This window comes from Patagioenas fasciata, chromosome 4 (genome assembly GCF_037038585.1).
Source record: "Patagioenas fasciata isolate bPatFas1 chromosome 4, bPatFas1.hap1, whole genome shotgun sequence".
In the NCBI taxonomy this organism is placed as follows: domain Eukaryota; kingdom Metazoa; phylum Chordata; class Aves; order Columbiformes; family Columbidae; genus Patagioenas; species Patagioenas fasciata.
The window spans coordinates 788,505-803,843 of NC_092523.1; the positions used below are offsets into that span (position 1 = coordinate 788,505).

General features: G+C 62.7%; 1 protein-coding gene across 12 annotated transcripts in view; it reads left to right on the forward strand.

Moving 5' to 3' along the window:
• The window catches only part of DCTN1 (dynactin subunit 1), a 66,541-nt gene that overhangs the window by 14,885 nt on the left and 36,317 nt on the right, over positions 1 to 15,339 (forward strand). For 8 of the 12 annotated variants that reach the window (XM_071808387.1, XM_071808389.1, XM_071808390.1 and 5 more), the window contains exons 2-5: positions 3,006 to 3,254; positions 4,913 to 4,991; positions 5,750 to 5,781; positions 9,556 to 9,576. In XM_071808387.1, coding sequence (XP_071664488.1) covers positions 3,027 to 3,254; positions 4,913 to 4,991; positions 5,750 to 5,781; positions 9,556 to 9,576 — 360 coding nt within the window. In that variant the 5' untranslated portion in view covers positions 3,006 to 3,026. The remainder of the gene's footprint in view (positions 1 to 3,005; positions 3,255 to 4,912; positions 4,992 to 5,749; positions 5,782 to 9,555; positions 9,577 to 15,339) is intronic. The other 4 variants (XM_071808392.1, XM_071808394.1, XM_071808395.1 and 1 more) reach the window with 1 other exon arrangement.

The following is a 15,339-nucleotide window of genomic DNA, read 5'->3' on the forward strand; positions in this document are numbered from 1 at the left end:
TCGGTTTGGGTGGAGAAGACTTTAAATATCATGGAGTCCAGTGTTCCCCCAGCCCTGGTACTAACCCTGTCGTGAGAACCTCCTGTCCGTCTGTCCAGCCCTCCAGGGATGGTGACTCCAGCACTGCCCTGGGCAGCCTGTTCCAATGCCCCACAGCCCTTTGGGGAAGGAATTGTTCCCGGGTCCACCCTGGTGCTGGTTTGACTGTTGGTTTTGACTGGCGCGGTGGTTCGGCGCTGGGACGTGGTGATGGGACGGTGGTCTCTGTGCCTGGGTGTTCGGTGTTCAGGGTCAGTACCTGGGTAATTTAAAGCCTCTCAATGTTCCTGGCGGGGTGGCCGTGCCTGGCGCCGGTGCTGCAGCAGGGATGTCCTGTCCTGTCCTGCCGGCACGGACCGAAAGCCGTTTGGTTACCGCTCCCGTCTCTGCTGCGGAGCTGAGCCGCCTGCACCGGGATGCGGCACCATCACCCCGGGACGGATGGACAGACGGACACCCAAAACCAGGACAGGGCAGATCTGTGGTGCATCGGAGGAAACAGGGGCGTTGTGGCTCCAAGGGGATTTTCAGGTGTTTTACCATGGAAAAGTAACCTTGAAATGCTTTTCCCATGCAAGTGGGTGTGCAGAGGAGACAGACAGACAGACCCCCGTCTTGTTTGCTGCTGGAAACGCTGCCACTCCCTCAGAACAGCTCTTTGGGAGGGAACGCCACCCGAGCTGGCAATTTATCCAGCCTGCTCAGCAGCTTTGCGCGGTGTGCACAGTGCTGTTTTGCTGTGCGGATGGGGATTGCCTTGGTCCACCCCTCTGTGCGCTGGGGAGGGATCCCAACGGGTGTCTGCTCCCGGCCGGGGCCGGAACCTCGTGTGGTTTGCTGGACGCAGCGTGTGCCGGTGCCGGCGTCTCGCCAGCCGCTCGCTCATGGCTCATGCTCTCGGTTCCGTTCTGCTGCTCTGGCTGGGTAACCCGCTGTGATCTCAGGTGGGTTAACGCTGGGAAAAGCTCTTTCCTTCTGCTCAAGCTCTGCTCGCTGCTCTGGGGCACGGGAGGAGCCGCGGCGCAGGAGCCGCCACTGGAACCACCACTGGAACACGGCGGGAACGTCCCGAGGTCGCGCACTGGTGGGCTCTGCAGCTCGGGGGTCTCTGGAGAGGCCTTTGCACGGAACAGCAGCGAGCTGCCTCCGGCTCCCTGCGGCGGCTCCGGCTCCCTGCGGCGGCTCCGGCTCCCTGCGGCAGCTCCGGCTCCCTGCGGCAGCTCCTGCTCCCCGCGGCGGCTCCGGCTCCCTGCGGCTCACGCTGATGTCCCCAGGACCGTCCCACGCTGGTGTCCCCGGCCCTGCAACTGCCGCAGCCCCAGGGCTGTGAACCGGCAAACACCAACCAGGACGGGTGGAAAGGGAAGCGACTGTTTTTAAAATCCCCGAGCAGGAACTGTTGTATTTAACTGGTGAATCTTGCTTTGCTTGAGGCCTCTCGTTGTCTCAGAGCTCCGCGCTCATTCCCTGCAGGCGTGGGACGCGCTGGTTTCACAGTGCAGGCACTTTGCAGACTATTGGTGCCGTTCCCGCAGGCTGAAGGGATCCAGTGCTCAGCCCACATGTACTGGAGTGTGCAGCAGGAGTTTTAGATGCGAGGTTTGGTTTTGTTTGTTTGTTAGGAAATGGTGATTTTATTTTTCCTTAAAAGATCTTGTGCTTCTGACTCGTGCCAGCGGTGCTCAGGCGAGCGGCGTTCGGTTCGGCGTGGGGAACCAGCGTGTTCCCGAGGGGGGTCCGTGCCACACCCGGAGCCGTGGGCGCGAGGGGACCCGGGTTCTGCAGCAGCTTTCAGAGCATCCTCGACCAGCGTGTTCCCGAGGGGGGTCCGTGCCGCACCCGGAGCTGTGAGTGCGAGGGGACCCGGGTTCTGCAGCAGCTTTCAGAGCATCCTTGTTTCGTTGCCCGGGTTTCCTGGGGCTGTTGAAGCCCCCAGCCCTGCTCGGCCTCTGGCTGCGGCCGTGACTCGGTGTCCCCTCTCTCGGGCCCCGTCCCGGCGGTGACAGGGCACTGTGCTCCACACAGAGCACTTTCTTCCCTCTGAGCCCAGCGCTCAGCAAAGCAAAATGTTTTCTACACAATGAGCAGAACTCCTGGCCAGCGGGATGACGTGAATGCCAAACGTGCTCCGTGGCGCCGGCCGTGGGCACGGGGGTCCCGCTGCCGGCACGGCTTTTGCGGAGGGGCTGTCACCGCAGCGCTGCTTCGGATCAGCTAAAACACACCGTTAATGTAGGTGTACGGCAGTGTGGCGTGAACCCCATCTGTTGCACTGGGGCTGGTGCCAGGGGAGGTGCTGTGCGGGGGAGATCCCAACAAACTTCACCGCGGTTCAGGCAGCACTGAGGCTCTTCACGGAGTTCCTCCACCCCGCCTCCCCTGCTAATAAATGCTCCAGAAACGGGTAACCGCACCCAAACACGGGTTCTCAGGGCTGGCCGGCCTGCGGGCCGGGGATGGCGCTGACACATGGATCGGTGTTCACGGTGGTGATGCCGCGACAGCCCCACGAACTGAGCGTCGGTGTCTCCTGCACCAGCGCCGCCAGGACCCGGGGGCTGGGTCCCCGGCTCAGATCAAAGCCCGGCTGTGAGCAGGAGGGGAACGAAGGGGTCAGGGAGCGCCGCTCTGTGCCAGGGCACATGAGCCAGGGGCTGGGGAGCAGCTGGCAGACCCCGGTGTGATGGAGAAGGGATGGAGCGGGTACAGGTTCGGTAAACGTGGCTGTGCTGGCAGCTGCCCCTTCACACTTGTGGGCTGGTTTCTTCTCCCCAAGCTTATGAAAAGCTTACAAATTGGCTGTGTCTGATGTGTCTGGTATTGCTGAAGAGCTGCGGTTTGTGGGGTTTTCCTTGGTTCACCGTCCCGGTTCGGCAGGCGGGCTTCCCTTTGCTGACCCCTGGAAGAGCAGGTCTGTCTGCGTGTCCGTCCGGCCGCCTGTGACCCGTGTGTCCCTGTGTCCGCAGGTGCCCAGCAGCGGCCCCAGGATGAGCGCGGAGGGCGGCAGCAAGCCCCTCAAGGTGGGCTCCAGGGTGGAGGTCATCGGCAAGGGCCACCGCGGCACCGTGGCCTACGTGGGGGCCACCCTGTTCGCCACGGGCAAGTGGGTCGGCGTCATCCTGGATGAAGCCAAGGGCAAGAACGACGGGACCGTGCAGGGCAGGAAGTACTTCACCTGCGAGGAGAACCATGGCATCTTCGTGCGGCAGTCCCAGGTACACTCCCCGGGCCGGGACACGCGGGGAAACGGCCCTTGGCACCAGGGGGACAGGTGAAATACACCTCCTGCGCTCCGGGGACAGCGACGTGTCCGGGACTGTCCGTCTTCCAACCTGCGACCGAGCACAACAGCCCAAATGCAGACAGACAGAATCACGGACAGCAGAGAGAATCACAGACAGCAGAGAGAATCACAGACAGCAGACACATCCTCTAGTGGGGAGTGGGAGGGTCTCTGGCTCCATGGTGGTGGCCCCAGGGACACTGATGTGTCCTGGCTCTGGCCGTGTCACAGTCCTGGCCGGTGGCTCCTGGGGAGATTCGATGGGAGACAGGGAAATTGTTCCCGATGGGAACAGCCGGTCGTGGAATCTCCCCAGGGCAGGGCTGGGCTCCCGGCACTGGGCACCCTTAGGATCCAGCTGGGCAGGGCTGGGCCGGCTTGTCTAGACCGGGCTTGTGCCATGAAAGGTTGGACCAGGCGATCCCTGCAGTCCCTGAACCTGGGATTTGGTGATTCTGTGATGCCCTGGGTCCCGTCTCCCACGACCCAGCAGGTTTGGGTGTTCGCAGCACTGGGGCACCTGTTGGGGTTTCTGGGGCACGGTTGTGCTCAGTGTCCTTGCTTCTCTTAAATTAACAATACGCTCCTGGAATTTGGGCATCTTCCCAGAACAGAAGCTGTGCCTGACAGGTTGGGGATGGTTCCTGATCGTGACGGAGCTCAGGCTGCGGGGGCAGGACCCGTCAGCAGCGCTGATCTTCGGTTCTGGAGGGACCTCATCCTTTCTAGACTTTTCTGTGTTTATCAAGCAAAAATGCATGAAAGAAAAGATACTGAGGAGAAAACCCTAAACCTTCAACCCGTAGGTGTGTTAACAGGGCTCAGAGCCGTGGGCCTGTGTTTTGGGGGGCCCGGGAGCCCGGCAACTCTGGGGCTCAGCCCCCACAGCTCCTGGCTCTGTCTCCTCCCAAGTCGCGGTCGCTGTGCAGCAGGAGCAGCGCTTTCCTTAGGAACAGAACGGGGTTTAAATGACTCTTGCTCTTGAGTCGCTGTGCAGCAGGAGCAGCGCTTTCCTTAGGAACAGAACGGGGTTTAAATGACTCTTGCTCTTGAGTCGCTGTGCAGCAGGAGCAGCACTTTCCTTAGGAACAGAACGGGATTTAAATGACTCTTGGTAAGGCAACACACACAAAATAAAAACTGAGCCTTCTGTCAAGCGCCAGGAACCCAAACTGGGTCAGAGCGGGGTTCTCGACCCAGCTGTGAGCGGAGCTGGTAGAGGAGCTCTGGCTGGCACGTCCGGGTTCGACTTGCTTTGTGCTTTATGCAAATATGATTTACTCCCTCTGTGAATACTCATTATTCCTCATGTGAACATTCTTTATTCCCTGTGTGGACATTCGCTGTTCCTCCTGTGAATGGAGAACACTTGGCTCTTTGCAGGAGGGCGCTCGGGGAGCTGAGCCCGGACCACTGAGCTCAGTATCAGTGCCCAGGAACAGCCCTGCTTTCCCAGCACGTCCGGCTGTGCTTGCTCTGCGTGTCTCTTCGTGGGGGTTTTTTGTTTGATTTTTGGTGCTGGAGGTTTTTTTGCATGTGTGTGTGTTTTGTGTTTTATTTTTGTAATTATAGTTGTTACACCTTTTCCAGATCCAAGTCTTTGAAGATGGCGCTGACACAACGTCCCCAGAAACACCAGAGTCGGCCGCCCTGAAGGTCCCCAAGCGAGGTACGGCCGGCCCTGCCGCGGCGCCCTGTGTGTCCCGGAGCAGCGCGGGTCCCGCTGAACCCCAGCCAGCGCTTGCCCTGAGACTGCTGTCTCTCAGCACAAACTCATTACGTGTTGCTGAGTTCTTAATCGTGTTTTCCGGAGGAGACTCAATTTTGAAAGAACATCATGGTGGCCCAGTATCCATTTCACAGTTTAGCTCTTGGCTTCCGTAGGGGAGCTTGGAGCCAGGGGAATCGGGCTCTGCTCCCAGGAACAGGCACCAGGAGCAGAGCAAACGGCCCCGGGTTGCGCCAGGGGAGGTTGAGGTTGGGTCTGGGGAACAATTTCTTCTTTCTCTGTGCCTCTGCCTCGTGCAGGTTCACACTCCCGACCGCGCCGGGGCCGGGATGGGAACCCTTGGTTTGGCTGTGTGCAGCTGGTGAGCTGTGGCCGTGCACCCTGCTGGCCGGACACACCGCCGGCTGCTGGGGTCCCATGGGCAGTGCTGGCGGAGGCTCGGGGGCTCTGAACTGTGGGGTTTAACCCCAGCACAGCAGCGCAGCCTGAGCTGGTTCTGAGCGTGTCTGAGTGCCGGTTCCCCAAACCGTGCCAGCGGGTCCCACGGGGAGTCCCTGTTCCTGCAGGCCCTGCCCCCTGTGCCACCCTTGCCTGGTTGATGCTGCTCTGTTTGCACCCCGTCCCTGAGAACACGTGGAAATGGTTGCACCGGGGCCTCCTTCAGCCAAACTCACGTTGTGCTTCTGTTCTCTTTGCAGATGCCGTGGACGCCGCCAAAGCCAGCAAGCTGGTGAGTGCCGAGCGCGGGCTGTGCCGCTGCGGACACGTTCCCCGTGCGTGTCGGTGGCCCGTGCGTGTCGGTGGCCCGTGCGTGTCAGTAGCCTGCGTCACCTCTCTGAAAGCTCCGTTTGCCATCCCCACACAAGGTGACGCACACACAAAACACACAGAGAGGCAGAGTTTTGGCAGCCTGTCTCTTAGTTCTCCCTTTTCAGCTCAGTGCTCTGTCATAAAAATACCGTGGTAAAGCACATTTCTTCCGAAAACCACGGGAAACGAGGCCATTAAAAAGCAATTTCCAGCTAATGACCAGAAATCAGTAAGTTACTGAGGAATTAAACCCAGCCCGGTTTCCTGTATTGCGGGTGTTATCTCAGCTCAATGAGCATTGCAGGCGCACGTCCTGCGGGCTCCCTGGCCCCACGTCCTGCGGGCTCCCCGGCCCCATGTCCTGCAGCGCAGCGTGTCCTGGGGACACTGACCGAGCCGCGTGGGGCTCACGGGACCGTGTGCTCCCGAGGGCTCTGCCCAGGACCCCGCGCCGCTCGGGGCACAGACGGGTTCCTGTTGTACTGGCCGTGGGGCTGTTCCCTGTGGAACGAAAACCTGCAGCAGGTGCCTGTCTGCAGGTATCCTGACCCCAGGCAAGCGCAGTCCGTGGGTACAGGCGTTAACGCACACGGGTGGGTGTGCATGTGTACGGGTGGCGAGGGCTCGGTGGTGGCGCTGGGTCTGCTCTGGCTGCTTTGGGACGGGCCCATCTGGGGAAAGCCGGCTCGTGTCAGGTGGGGGAATGTGTGGGTCCTGCCGGCAGTGGCCACGGTGAGGGACCCGCGGGTTGTGCCGTGTCCCGCTGACACCAGAGCGGGGGCAGAACCCTCAGCAAAGGCATCTGGAGGATTTTAGGGCAGTTACCTGTTTGTGTGTGTGGGATGTGACTTCCCAGCGGCGTCTGGTCCTTCTCCGTGGTGGGACCTCTGGCACTGGCGGCATCTTTTCTGTCCCCTGCTGCCTGCCTGTGGTACAAGCATCTTGCCTCCTGCTTTAACGATTCGCTGGAATTAGCGTGCGGTGGAGCTGAGTGGTGAGAACGGAGAGCACGGTGCCCCCCCAGTACAGGCTGCAGCGCGCGGTCGCGAGCCCTGGGAGGGAAGATTTGAGAGTTCCTGTAGAACATCGGTACTAAAAGACAAATATAATAATTACAAAGTGGAAAAAATCTTAACGTTCACAAAATCAGGGTTCTAGACTAGGAATTGTTCTTTAAATCCTTTATGCTGCTCACGTTTTGAGAAGGTCACAGGCGAGGAGGTGAACCGGCAGGCTTGCACTCGGAAGGGTGAAGAAAGCCCAGATAAATAGCTGATGGTACCTGCTGTCTGCGTAAGAGGGTGAGGATTTGGTGCTGGCAGCGAAGCGTTCGGCAGAGGGAGCCCGTGCCGCCCCGGCCGGGCGCTGGACGTGCCCTGGGCGGGCTTTGGTTTGTCGGTGCGGGAGGCGCCCCAGCCCGCAATCCCCGTCCTGCCTGGGTGACGGGAGCGCGGGGCACACGCGGTTCGTTGTCCGCCCTGTGTTAGCGATGGGCGAGTGGGGCTTTGCCCCGTGAGCTGGGTCACGCGGCCCCCGGGAACACGGGGACTCGGTGCCGCGGGGGCTCTGAGCCGCTGGCCGGGGTGCAGCCCGAGCCGGGCTGTGTGGGCTGTGCCGCTGGCGGGGCCGTGGGACACGGGGGTCGGGGCAGCGCTGACACCCCGAAGGGTCCCGCTGTCCTTGGGGACGTCCCATCGGCCACCACAGGGCCCGGCTGCCACCCGGCATCACGGCCCTCGCTGCCGAGGGTACAAAGGCCACTGCTGCCCGCGGGGCTGCGGTGACGGCAGACAACAGTGCCGAGGTGTGACAGCCCCGGCGCCGGGGCGGGTGCTCAGCGCCGCCTCTCGTCCGGGTCTCAAGCATGGGGGTTTTCTGCTGAAGGTGCTGCAATAAATGGTTCGTGGTCCCAGCAGCGGGAGCCTGGGGAGCGCGGGGTGAGTTGCTGTGGGCAGTCCAGGCTGGTGGGAGCCCCCGTGTGCAGCCCGGGCTGAGCAGAGAGCGGCCGGCAGCGGGGACAGCACCTGGCCCCGGGGACAGTGTGTCCTGTTCTGCCCCAGACACGGTCTGTCCTGTCCTGTCCCGTCCTGTCCTGTCCCCAGGCACAGTGTCTCCTGTCCCCCAGCTGGTTATGGTCCTCTCGATTCTTTTTTGCCAGATCCACGTGTGTTGGTTTCACTACATTGTGACCATTGTCACAGTTTTCCTAATGAAGAGCTGCCAGTTCCTGAGGGTACAGCCTCTGCCGGGCACTGTTGTGGGTGTTTGCCGTCCTGAGTGGGGACTTAACGCTGCTGCTGAAGGTGAAACTGGGGAATCACCCCAGAGCTCGTGATCTGCAGCACAAGTGTGATGGAGCAGCTGAGGGACCTGGGGGTTCAGCTGGAGAACAGGAGCTGAGGGGAGACCTTCTGATCTCTGAACTGCCTGAAAGGAGCTTGGAGCCAGGGGGGTCGGGCTCTGCTCCCCAGGAACAAGCGCCAGGAGCAGAGGAAACGGCCTCAAGTTGCCCAGGGGAGGCTGAGGTTGGATGTGGGAACAATTTCTTCCCCAAAGGGCTGTGGGGCATTGGAACAGGCTGCCCAGGGCAGTGCTGGAGTCACCAGCCCTGGAGGGCTGGACAGACGGACAGGAGGTTCTCAGGACATGGGGCAGGGACAGGGGTTTGGACTCCATGATCCTGAGGGGCTTTTCCACCCAACATGGTTCTTTGAGCTCCATATTGGCTGTGGACCCTGAGCTCTGTGGCCGGAGCCGGCCGAGCCGCGGGCACCACGCTGTCCCAGAGCCTGCGCGTTCGGGTGCAAATCCCGCAGGAACGGGGGCTCCCCTCTGCTGCCGTGTCGCTCACTCCTGTTCCCCGTCCCAGCGCTGGGTTGGTGGCAGGACCGGTCGCTCTCTGTCTGCGTCCCCGAGGTGCCCGAGCAGCTGAGGGTGCCCCGTGTGTCTGGGCAGTCCCCTGGGTGCAGAATGGTAACGGCTCCGCCAGAAGGTGCGGAGGTGCCGCTGGGTCTGTTCGGGGTTCACCTGTGTCCTGGGACATCCCGACACCGAAACGCCAACTGCTGCCCGGCCAGACCCTGGTGGCCGTCACGGGAATTCTCAACAGGGAGAAGCTGCTTTCCCGCAGGTACACGAGCCCCGGGCAGCAGGAAGCGGGGATTTCCAGCAGGCTCTGGGTGACACGCAGTTTCTTCCCAGCACGGCTGCACGAGCTGCCACGAAAGATCCTCGGCAGGGTAGCGGCCGGGGCAGGGGGTTCAGAGCCGCTTCCCTCACAGGGCCGGGGGCTGAGCGGGGTTCAGGACCCTGCTCCCCCGTCCCGGGTGCCCGTCGCCGAGCACGCCGGGGGACGCTGCCGCTGGTGCTGCCGTGAGGTGACCTGATCTTCCTTTGGGAAGGAAGGGCTGTGCAGACCGGGTCAGTGGCACCGCACAAGGACCGGATCCCAGGGCTGGAACAAGCCCTGTCCTCCGCTTTCCTCTTTAAGCCTTTAGCACTGGTTTAAACTCACCTGAACGCATTTTCCTTTCTGCTAACACGTATCTTTGCAGCCCAGTGGCTTCTTTGCGTGTTCTGTGCCAGGCGCCGCGTACACTTGTGCGGTTTGAACGGGAGGCAGATCGCTGCTCGTCACCGCGGTCGCCACGACGTGAGCTCTAACCTTGTTCCCTTTTATTCCCTCCTCATGCAGCGTGGAGTGAAACCTAAAAAGGTGCTGCTTTTCTGTCACTTGCTCTGTGTGTTGGCGTCTCTGGCCGCATGACAGGCCCGGTTCATCCCAGTCCATCGTCCCCGTGGCTGCCGTGCCCCATCGCACCGTTGCATGTTGCTCATTGCATGTGCCCTCGCCTGCCCGGGGCCGGGGGGTGACTGGGGAATGCAGCAGAGGCGGTGGCGTGGGAGCGGGGACGGAGTTTGTGTGCGGGGGAGGCTCTGAGCTCAGCTCCATCAACCCCGCTCGCGTTTCCCCGTGGCCGCGATGCCCGCGGGCTGCGCCCAGCGTCGCTCCATCTGTGCAGGTTTTACACCCATCGCCCGCACGCCCCGCGCCAGCACAGCCGCAGCTCGGCCTTCTCTCCCTCTAATTACCGATTAACGAGCGTGTTCCCGGTCGGGCGCCGCGGGGCCGGCTCCTGCATGGTGCGTGCCGGGCCGTGGGCAGCACAACCGCGCTGTCCGACCACAAAGCGCTTAGAACTGCCCGTTTGTGTCGGTAACCGGGTGTGTTGTGATCCCAGCGCCACGGGGTGACCCGTTATTGCCCGAGAGAGCGGCTTTCTGACCAGCACCAGGCAATGCCGCACCACGGGTTTTCTCCCAAGCGGTTTTGGCCTGTGGCTGCGCGGCGGTAAAACAGGAGCTGCTGCGGTGACAGAATGAGCCCCGGAGCTGGAACAGGGCACTGATGCTGAGGAACACGCTGTGGTGACCTGGACCAGGTCACGGTGCGTTTGCCTGGGGTGCTCGTCCCCTGGGGCCGCGGCTCCCCGAGTGGCTCCCGAGGTGAGGGCTCCCTGTGCGGCTCCCCGTGCGGCTCCCGGTGCGGCTCCCGAGCCGAGACCTCCCCCTGCCCGCTGGTGAGTGCCGCAGCAGCCAGAGCCCTTTGTGTTGCTCATTGCCAGAACAGCTGCTGCTTGGCCAAGAGTTGCCGTTTCCCCTTGGCTGTTTGGGGAATACTTCTCTGCCATGGGAGTCCCGCCAAGAGGAAAGCGGCTCTGGCCCCGGGCGCGGTGCGGGCGCCGGGGGGAGCGGTACGGTACCTGCTGCGGCGGCTCGGCGCAGGTCTTGTCTTCCCAGCCGCCCTCATTTCGGTTTTTGGGCGGAGAGGCGATCCGAACAGCGCGTTTGTCCCCGGGAGCCTGCGGGCGAGGGGCAGCGGCTGCGGAGTCGCTGCAGGGGTGGCGGTGGCGCCTGTCCCTGTCTGTCCCCGCTGTCCCCAGCCGTCACCAGCACCCCAGTGCTCCGAGGGAGCTGCAGGGACGTGTGTGTCACTCCGGGACTTGCACCGTGGCTGCTTCAGACCCGGCTGCCTGGCCCGGTCACGCCGTCGGGAACGGCTCCTGGTGTGAACACGTGCTCGTTCCTGTCGCGGCCCCGGGCCCGGGGCAGCCCGGTGGTCGCAGGTTGCCACGCACGCTGCGCCCGTGCAGGGCTTTGCTGTTGGGCCGTGTGGTGGCAGCTGTCCGGTGACAGCTGTCCGGAGATGTCACGGCCGTTCTCCGGGACAGGCCGGTGCCGCCGCTTTGCTGAGGTCCCCTCGGAGTTGCGGTGTTTCAGCCCCCGGTGCCCTGGCCGGCTCTCCAGCCCCCGGCTCTGCCGCTGGGGACACCGCGTGAGCTGCGACAACGGCAGTCGGGGGTGCGGTCACAATGTAATTAACGTGATTAGTGGATAAGTCCCTATTCCTGAGATTAGCAGGGCTCTTTGCATGTTAAATATAGACGTTAATAGCACTGAAAGCTGCTGCTTCTCTGTGCCAGATGGCCCTTGTCCCCCCAGCTGCTGTCCCCCGCTGGCCTCGGTTTGCTCCGGCTCTGGGCTCCTTGGGGACGGTGGGCCAGGGTCTCACCACGGCACCTGTGGCTGCTCTGAACTTCGCTGTTGGTGGCACGGGCGGTGCTGTTGGTGGCACGGGCGGTGCTGTCGGTGGCATGGGCAATGCTGTCGGTGGCACGGGCGGTGCCATGGCCCGGCTGGCAGCCCTGGCTGGAGGGACCCCAGCTGTGCCACCACCAGGGCTGCATGGAGCAGGAGGTCCCTCCTGCTCGGTGCAGGGTGTTGGGGGTCCCTGTCCCTCACGTGGACGCCTGCCCTGCAGACCCTGCCCCTGCTGTCCCCACACACAGAGCTGGTGGCCCCCGCTGTCCCCGCACACAGAGCTGGTGGTCCCCACTGTCCCCAGCACACAGAGCTGGTGGCCCACATTGTCACCACTGGGCTGTGTGACCATAAGTGTCTTGCCCAGGGGTGCTGGCTGTCCCCGCAGGTCACTCAGCGTGTGACAGCACAGACCCAGTGTGATGCCCGTTCCTTTTTTGTCCCGTGGGACACGTTGGCTTTGTCCCAGCTCCAGTGACATCCCTGGCTGGTGCTCCGCGTGCTGGGGCTGCACTTCGAGTGTTTGTTCGGAGCTCTGTGGCACCCACAGCTCCATCTCCCCCTTGGGCACTTGCTCCCATCTGCCCGTGTCCTGTCCCCGGTCCCTGTCCCGTGGGGAGCGGGTGGCCCCGGGGGGAGCACGGAGCACGCTGGTCCCAGACGGTTGCTTTATGCAGCAGAGGGGCCGAGCCAAGCCCTGCTAATCCCTTGAAGGAAAGAGCAATCCCGTTGTGTCATGACCGCGCCTCACCTCTGCCCTGCCGAACCCCGTCCTGCGAGGGCTCAGAGCGCCCGGGCGCCGACGTGAGACCCTGTGCCCGCGGGGCGCATCCCCACGCTGCTGGGGACGATGCCGGCACGGTCGCGCTGCGGGATCGCGGTGGTTCTGCCGTTCGCCGAGGGAGGGAAGGACCGGGGGACGCAGGAGCCGAGCAGCACCTGGCGCCGCAAGCTGGCGGCCCCGCGGCGATGAGCCGGATTAACCCGTCCAAAGCGGGACACAGCAATCGCCTTAGCCGTGCCGGGGCTAAAGGCTCCTGATCAGCACGTCGTGGAGATAAATAGCCCCTCTCGCAGATCACCGAGTGTTTCCAAAGGGCCACTCGAAGCAGCCGACACCTGTTCCTTCCCTTGCTGACGTTTCCTCATCCGCTGTGTCTGTGTGGGAGCGCGGCCACCCCGGCTGCGTGCGCTCAGCGCCATGGGAGGGACTGATGGGTCCCGGTTTAGGAAACGGGATTTGTGTTAGGGGGAGCTGGTTCGTTACAGCAGGCGCTGCCCGGTCCCCAGCTGGGTCACCCCTGTTCTCCAGCCCAGTGTTAAATCCGCGTGAGCTCCCTGTGGGAGCTGCGGGAGCCGTGGGGCGCCTTGGGTGCCTCAGAGCCCTGTCTGTGTCACCCACGCCTCACCCGGGCCGGGCTTTGCCGTGCCAGGCTCAAGCGGGTGAAACGCGGTGGTGCTTCATCAGCGCACCCGCCCGCACCCCTGTCCTGCGCTGCTGGCCGTGCTTTGGCACAGACAAACCCCTGGTCCCCATCGGCAGGGCTGCCTGGAGCTGCGCTGGTGCGGGTGATGGAGTGACGATGTGGGGTGATGGGGTGACAGTGTGGGTGACTCTGCAGGGTGATGATGGGGTGACGATGTTTGGTGTCCTGAAGCCGCTTCTCTTGGTTAACCCTGAGACGTGTTTGTCCCGGCGCCTCAGCTCTTGGGCGCTTGCCCAAGCGCTTCCCTTTGGCTCTGGATCGGACACTTACCGTCTCCCGGCTCATTAGAGCGCTGTCTGGCTTGTTTCCATGCGCTGCTGTGAGATCAGAGGCGTTTTCTCGAGGACGATCGTTTTTTCAGCCTGTCATGCATAGAAAGTACCAGAGGTCAGTGTCACCGCAGCTGGAAGTGGCTCCTCGCTGTTGCTCTGCTGTAGCTGTTTGCAATTGTGGGTATTTTTGGGTAGGAGCCCGTGCCACGGGGGGTTTGCTGTTCCAGCCTCGGGGGCGCGGGGCAGGTTTGTGACAAGCACCTTCTGCAGAGGACAGGCCGCTGACCTGGCCCCGCTTCTGCAGCACGACCAGGGGACCCTGCACCCGGAACCCTGGGGCTCTGCAGTCATCTGGAATCCGTGATCCTGCAGAATCCATGATCCTGCAAAGTCCGTGATCCTGCGAAATCTGTGACCTTCTGAGATCTGGGATCCTCCGAAATCCCCACCTCTGTGTTGTGTGAGCGAGGCCGCCTGGCGGGTGATGCCAGATGATGTTTCCAGGCTTGCCGGGTACCCAGAGTTCGTGATGCTGGTTGAAGTGACCGCCTGGGCTGCCCGAGGCCGCTGCTCGCCCGCCTGGGCTTCGGGGGACACGCAATGGGCTGGGAGCGCCTTGCGCAGGAGCCAGCGAGTGTTACCCTGAAAGGGCCGGCACAGGCGCTCGCCCTGACCCGAGCTGGAGGGACTCAGCCTGCCCAGTCTGTCCCTTGTCCCCGCTGAGCTCCGCCGAGGTTTGGCCTCCCTCGCAATGGGGCTGGGGATGCGGAGGCTCTGCAGCCCACGGGACTGGGCAGCCACATCTGACCTGCCCAGAGAGGATGGCGACGGCAGCCTTGTCCTTGTCATCGTCCTTGTCATCGTCCTCGCCAGAGCCACCGCGAGAAGCACAGGCCACGTGTGCTGCAGCAGATCTGCCTGTGACATGTGGCACCGGGCACAGGTCCCTGCAGCCGGACACCGGAGCTGCTGAGGGGCTGGAGCACAGGAGAACAGGAGCTGAGGGGAGACCTTCTGATCTCTGAACTGCCTGAAAGGAGCTTGGAGCCAGGGGGGTCGGGCTCTGCTCCCCAGGAACAAGCGCCAGGAGCAGAGGAAACGGCCTCAAGTTGCGCCAGGGGAGGTTGAGGTTGGATGTGGGGAACAATTTCTTCCCCAAAGGGCTGTGGGGCATTGGAACAGGCTGCCCAGGGCAGTGCTGGAGTCACCATCCCTGGAGGGCTGGACAGACGGACAGGAGGTTCTCAGGACATGGGGCAGGGCCAGGGTGGGTTATGGTTGGACTCCAGGATTCTGAGGGGCTTTTCCACCCGAAATGACTCTGTGAGTCTGTGGGCAGCTCAGGTCCTGGGCCAGGAATTCTCGAGCTCTCAGGTTGTAGATGGAGGGTGGATGTGTCCCTGAAGCTGCTGGTGATCGAGCTTGGCTGCTGGGAGAGAATATGGTAGAGTATTAGAATAAAATGATGTGCTGCGGCTCCCACCTTAACATCTCTCTGTGGGATGCCCACATTGGCTCTCTGGCTTATCCAGCGGCACAATCCTTTATGCTGCGGGAAAACCGGACCGGCTGTTGCTGTGTTCAACCAACCACGCGCTGTTTGAGCTGCCGGCTGAACAGGACTCAAGGCTCTGGAATGACGCTGCTGGTCGAAAACAAAAGCAAAAGCGAAGCCCAGGTCTTGGGGAGTTTGGAGGCACCGAAGAGACAGCCCGAGCAGCTCCCGCGCCATGGGCCCCGCATGGCGTTTGCTGGGCCGGCGATGGGCAGGAGGAGCGGTGGGAGCTGCGCTGCTCCGTGTTGTGCGGCACGGCTGGAACCGGAGCCCCGGCAATGGGCAGGAGGAGCGGTGGAAGCTGAGCTACTCCGTGTTGTGCGGCACAGCTGGAGCCAGAGCCCCCGCGGTGGACAGGAGGAGCGGTGGGAGCTGCGCTGCTCTGCGTTGTGTAGCACGACCGGAACCGGAGCCCCGGCGATGGGCGGGAGGAGCGATGGGAGCTGCGCTGCTCCGTGTTGTGCGGCACAGCTGGAACCAGAGCCCCGGCGCTGAGCGGCCACAGCACCCCAGGTGCCTTTTGGAAAGTCCAGATGTGCTGTTCTTACCGCCAGGCCCTGAAA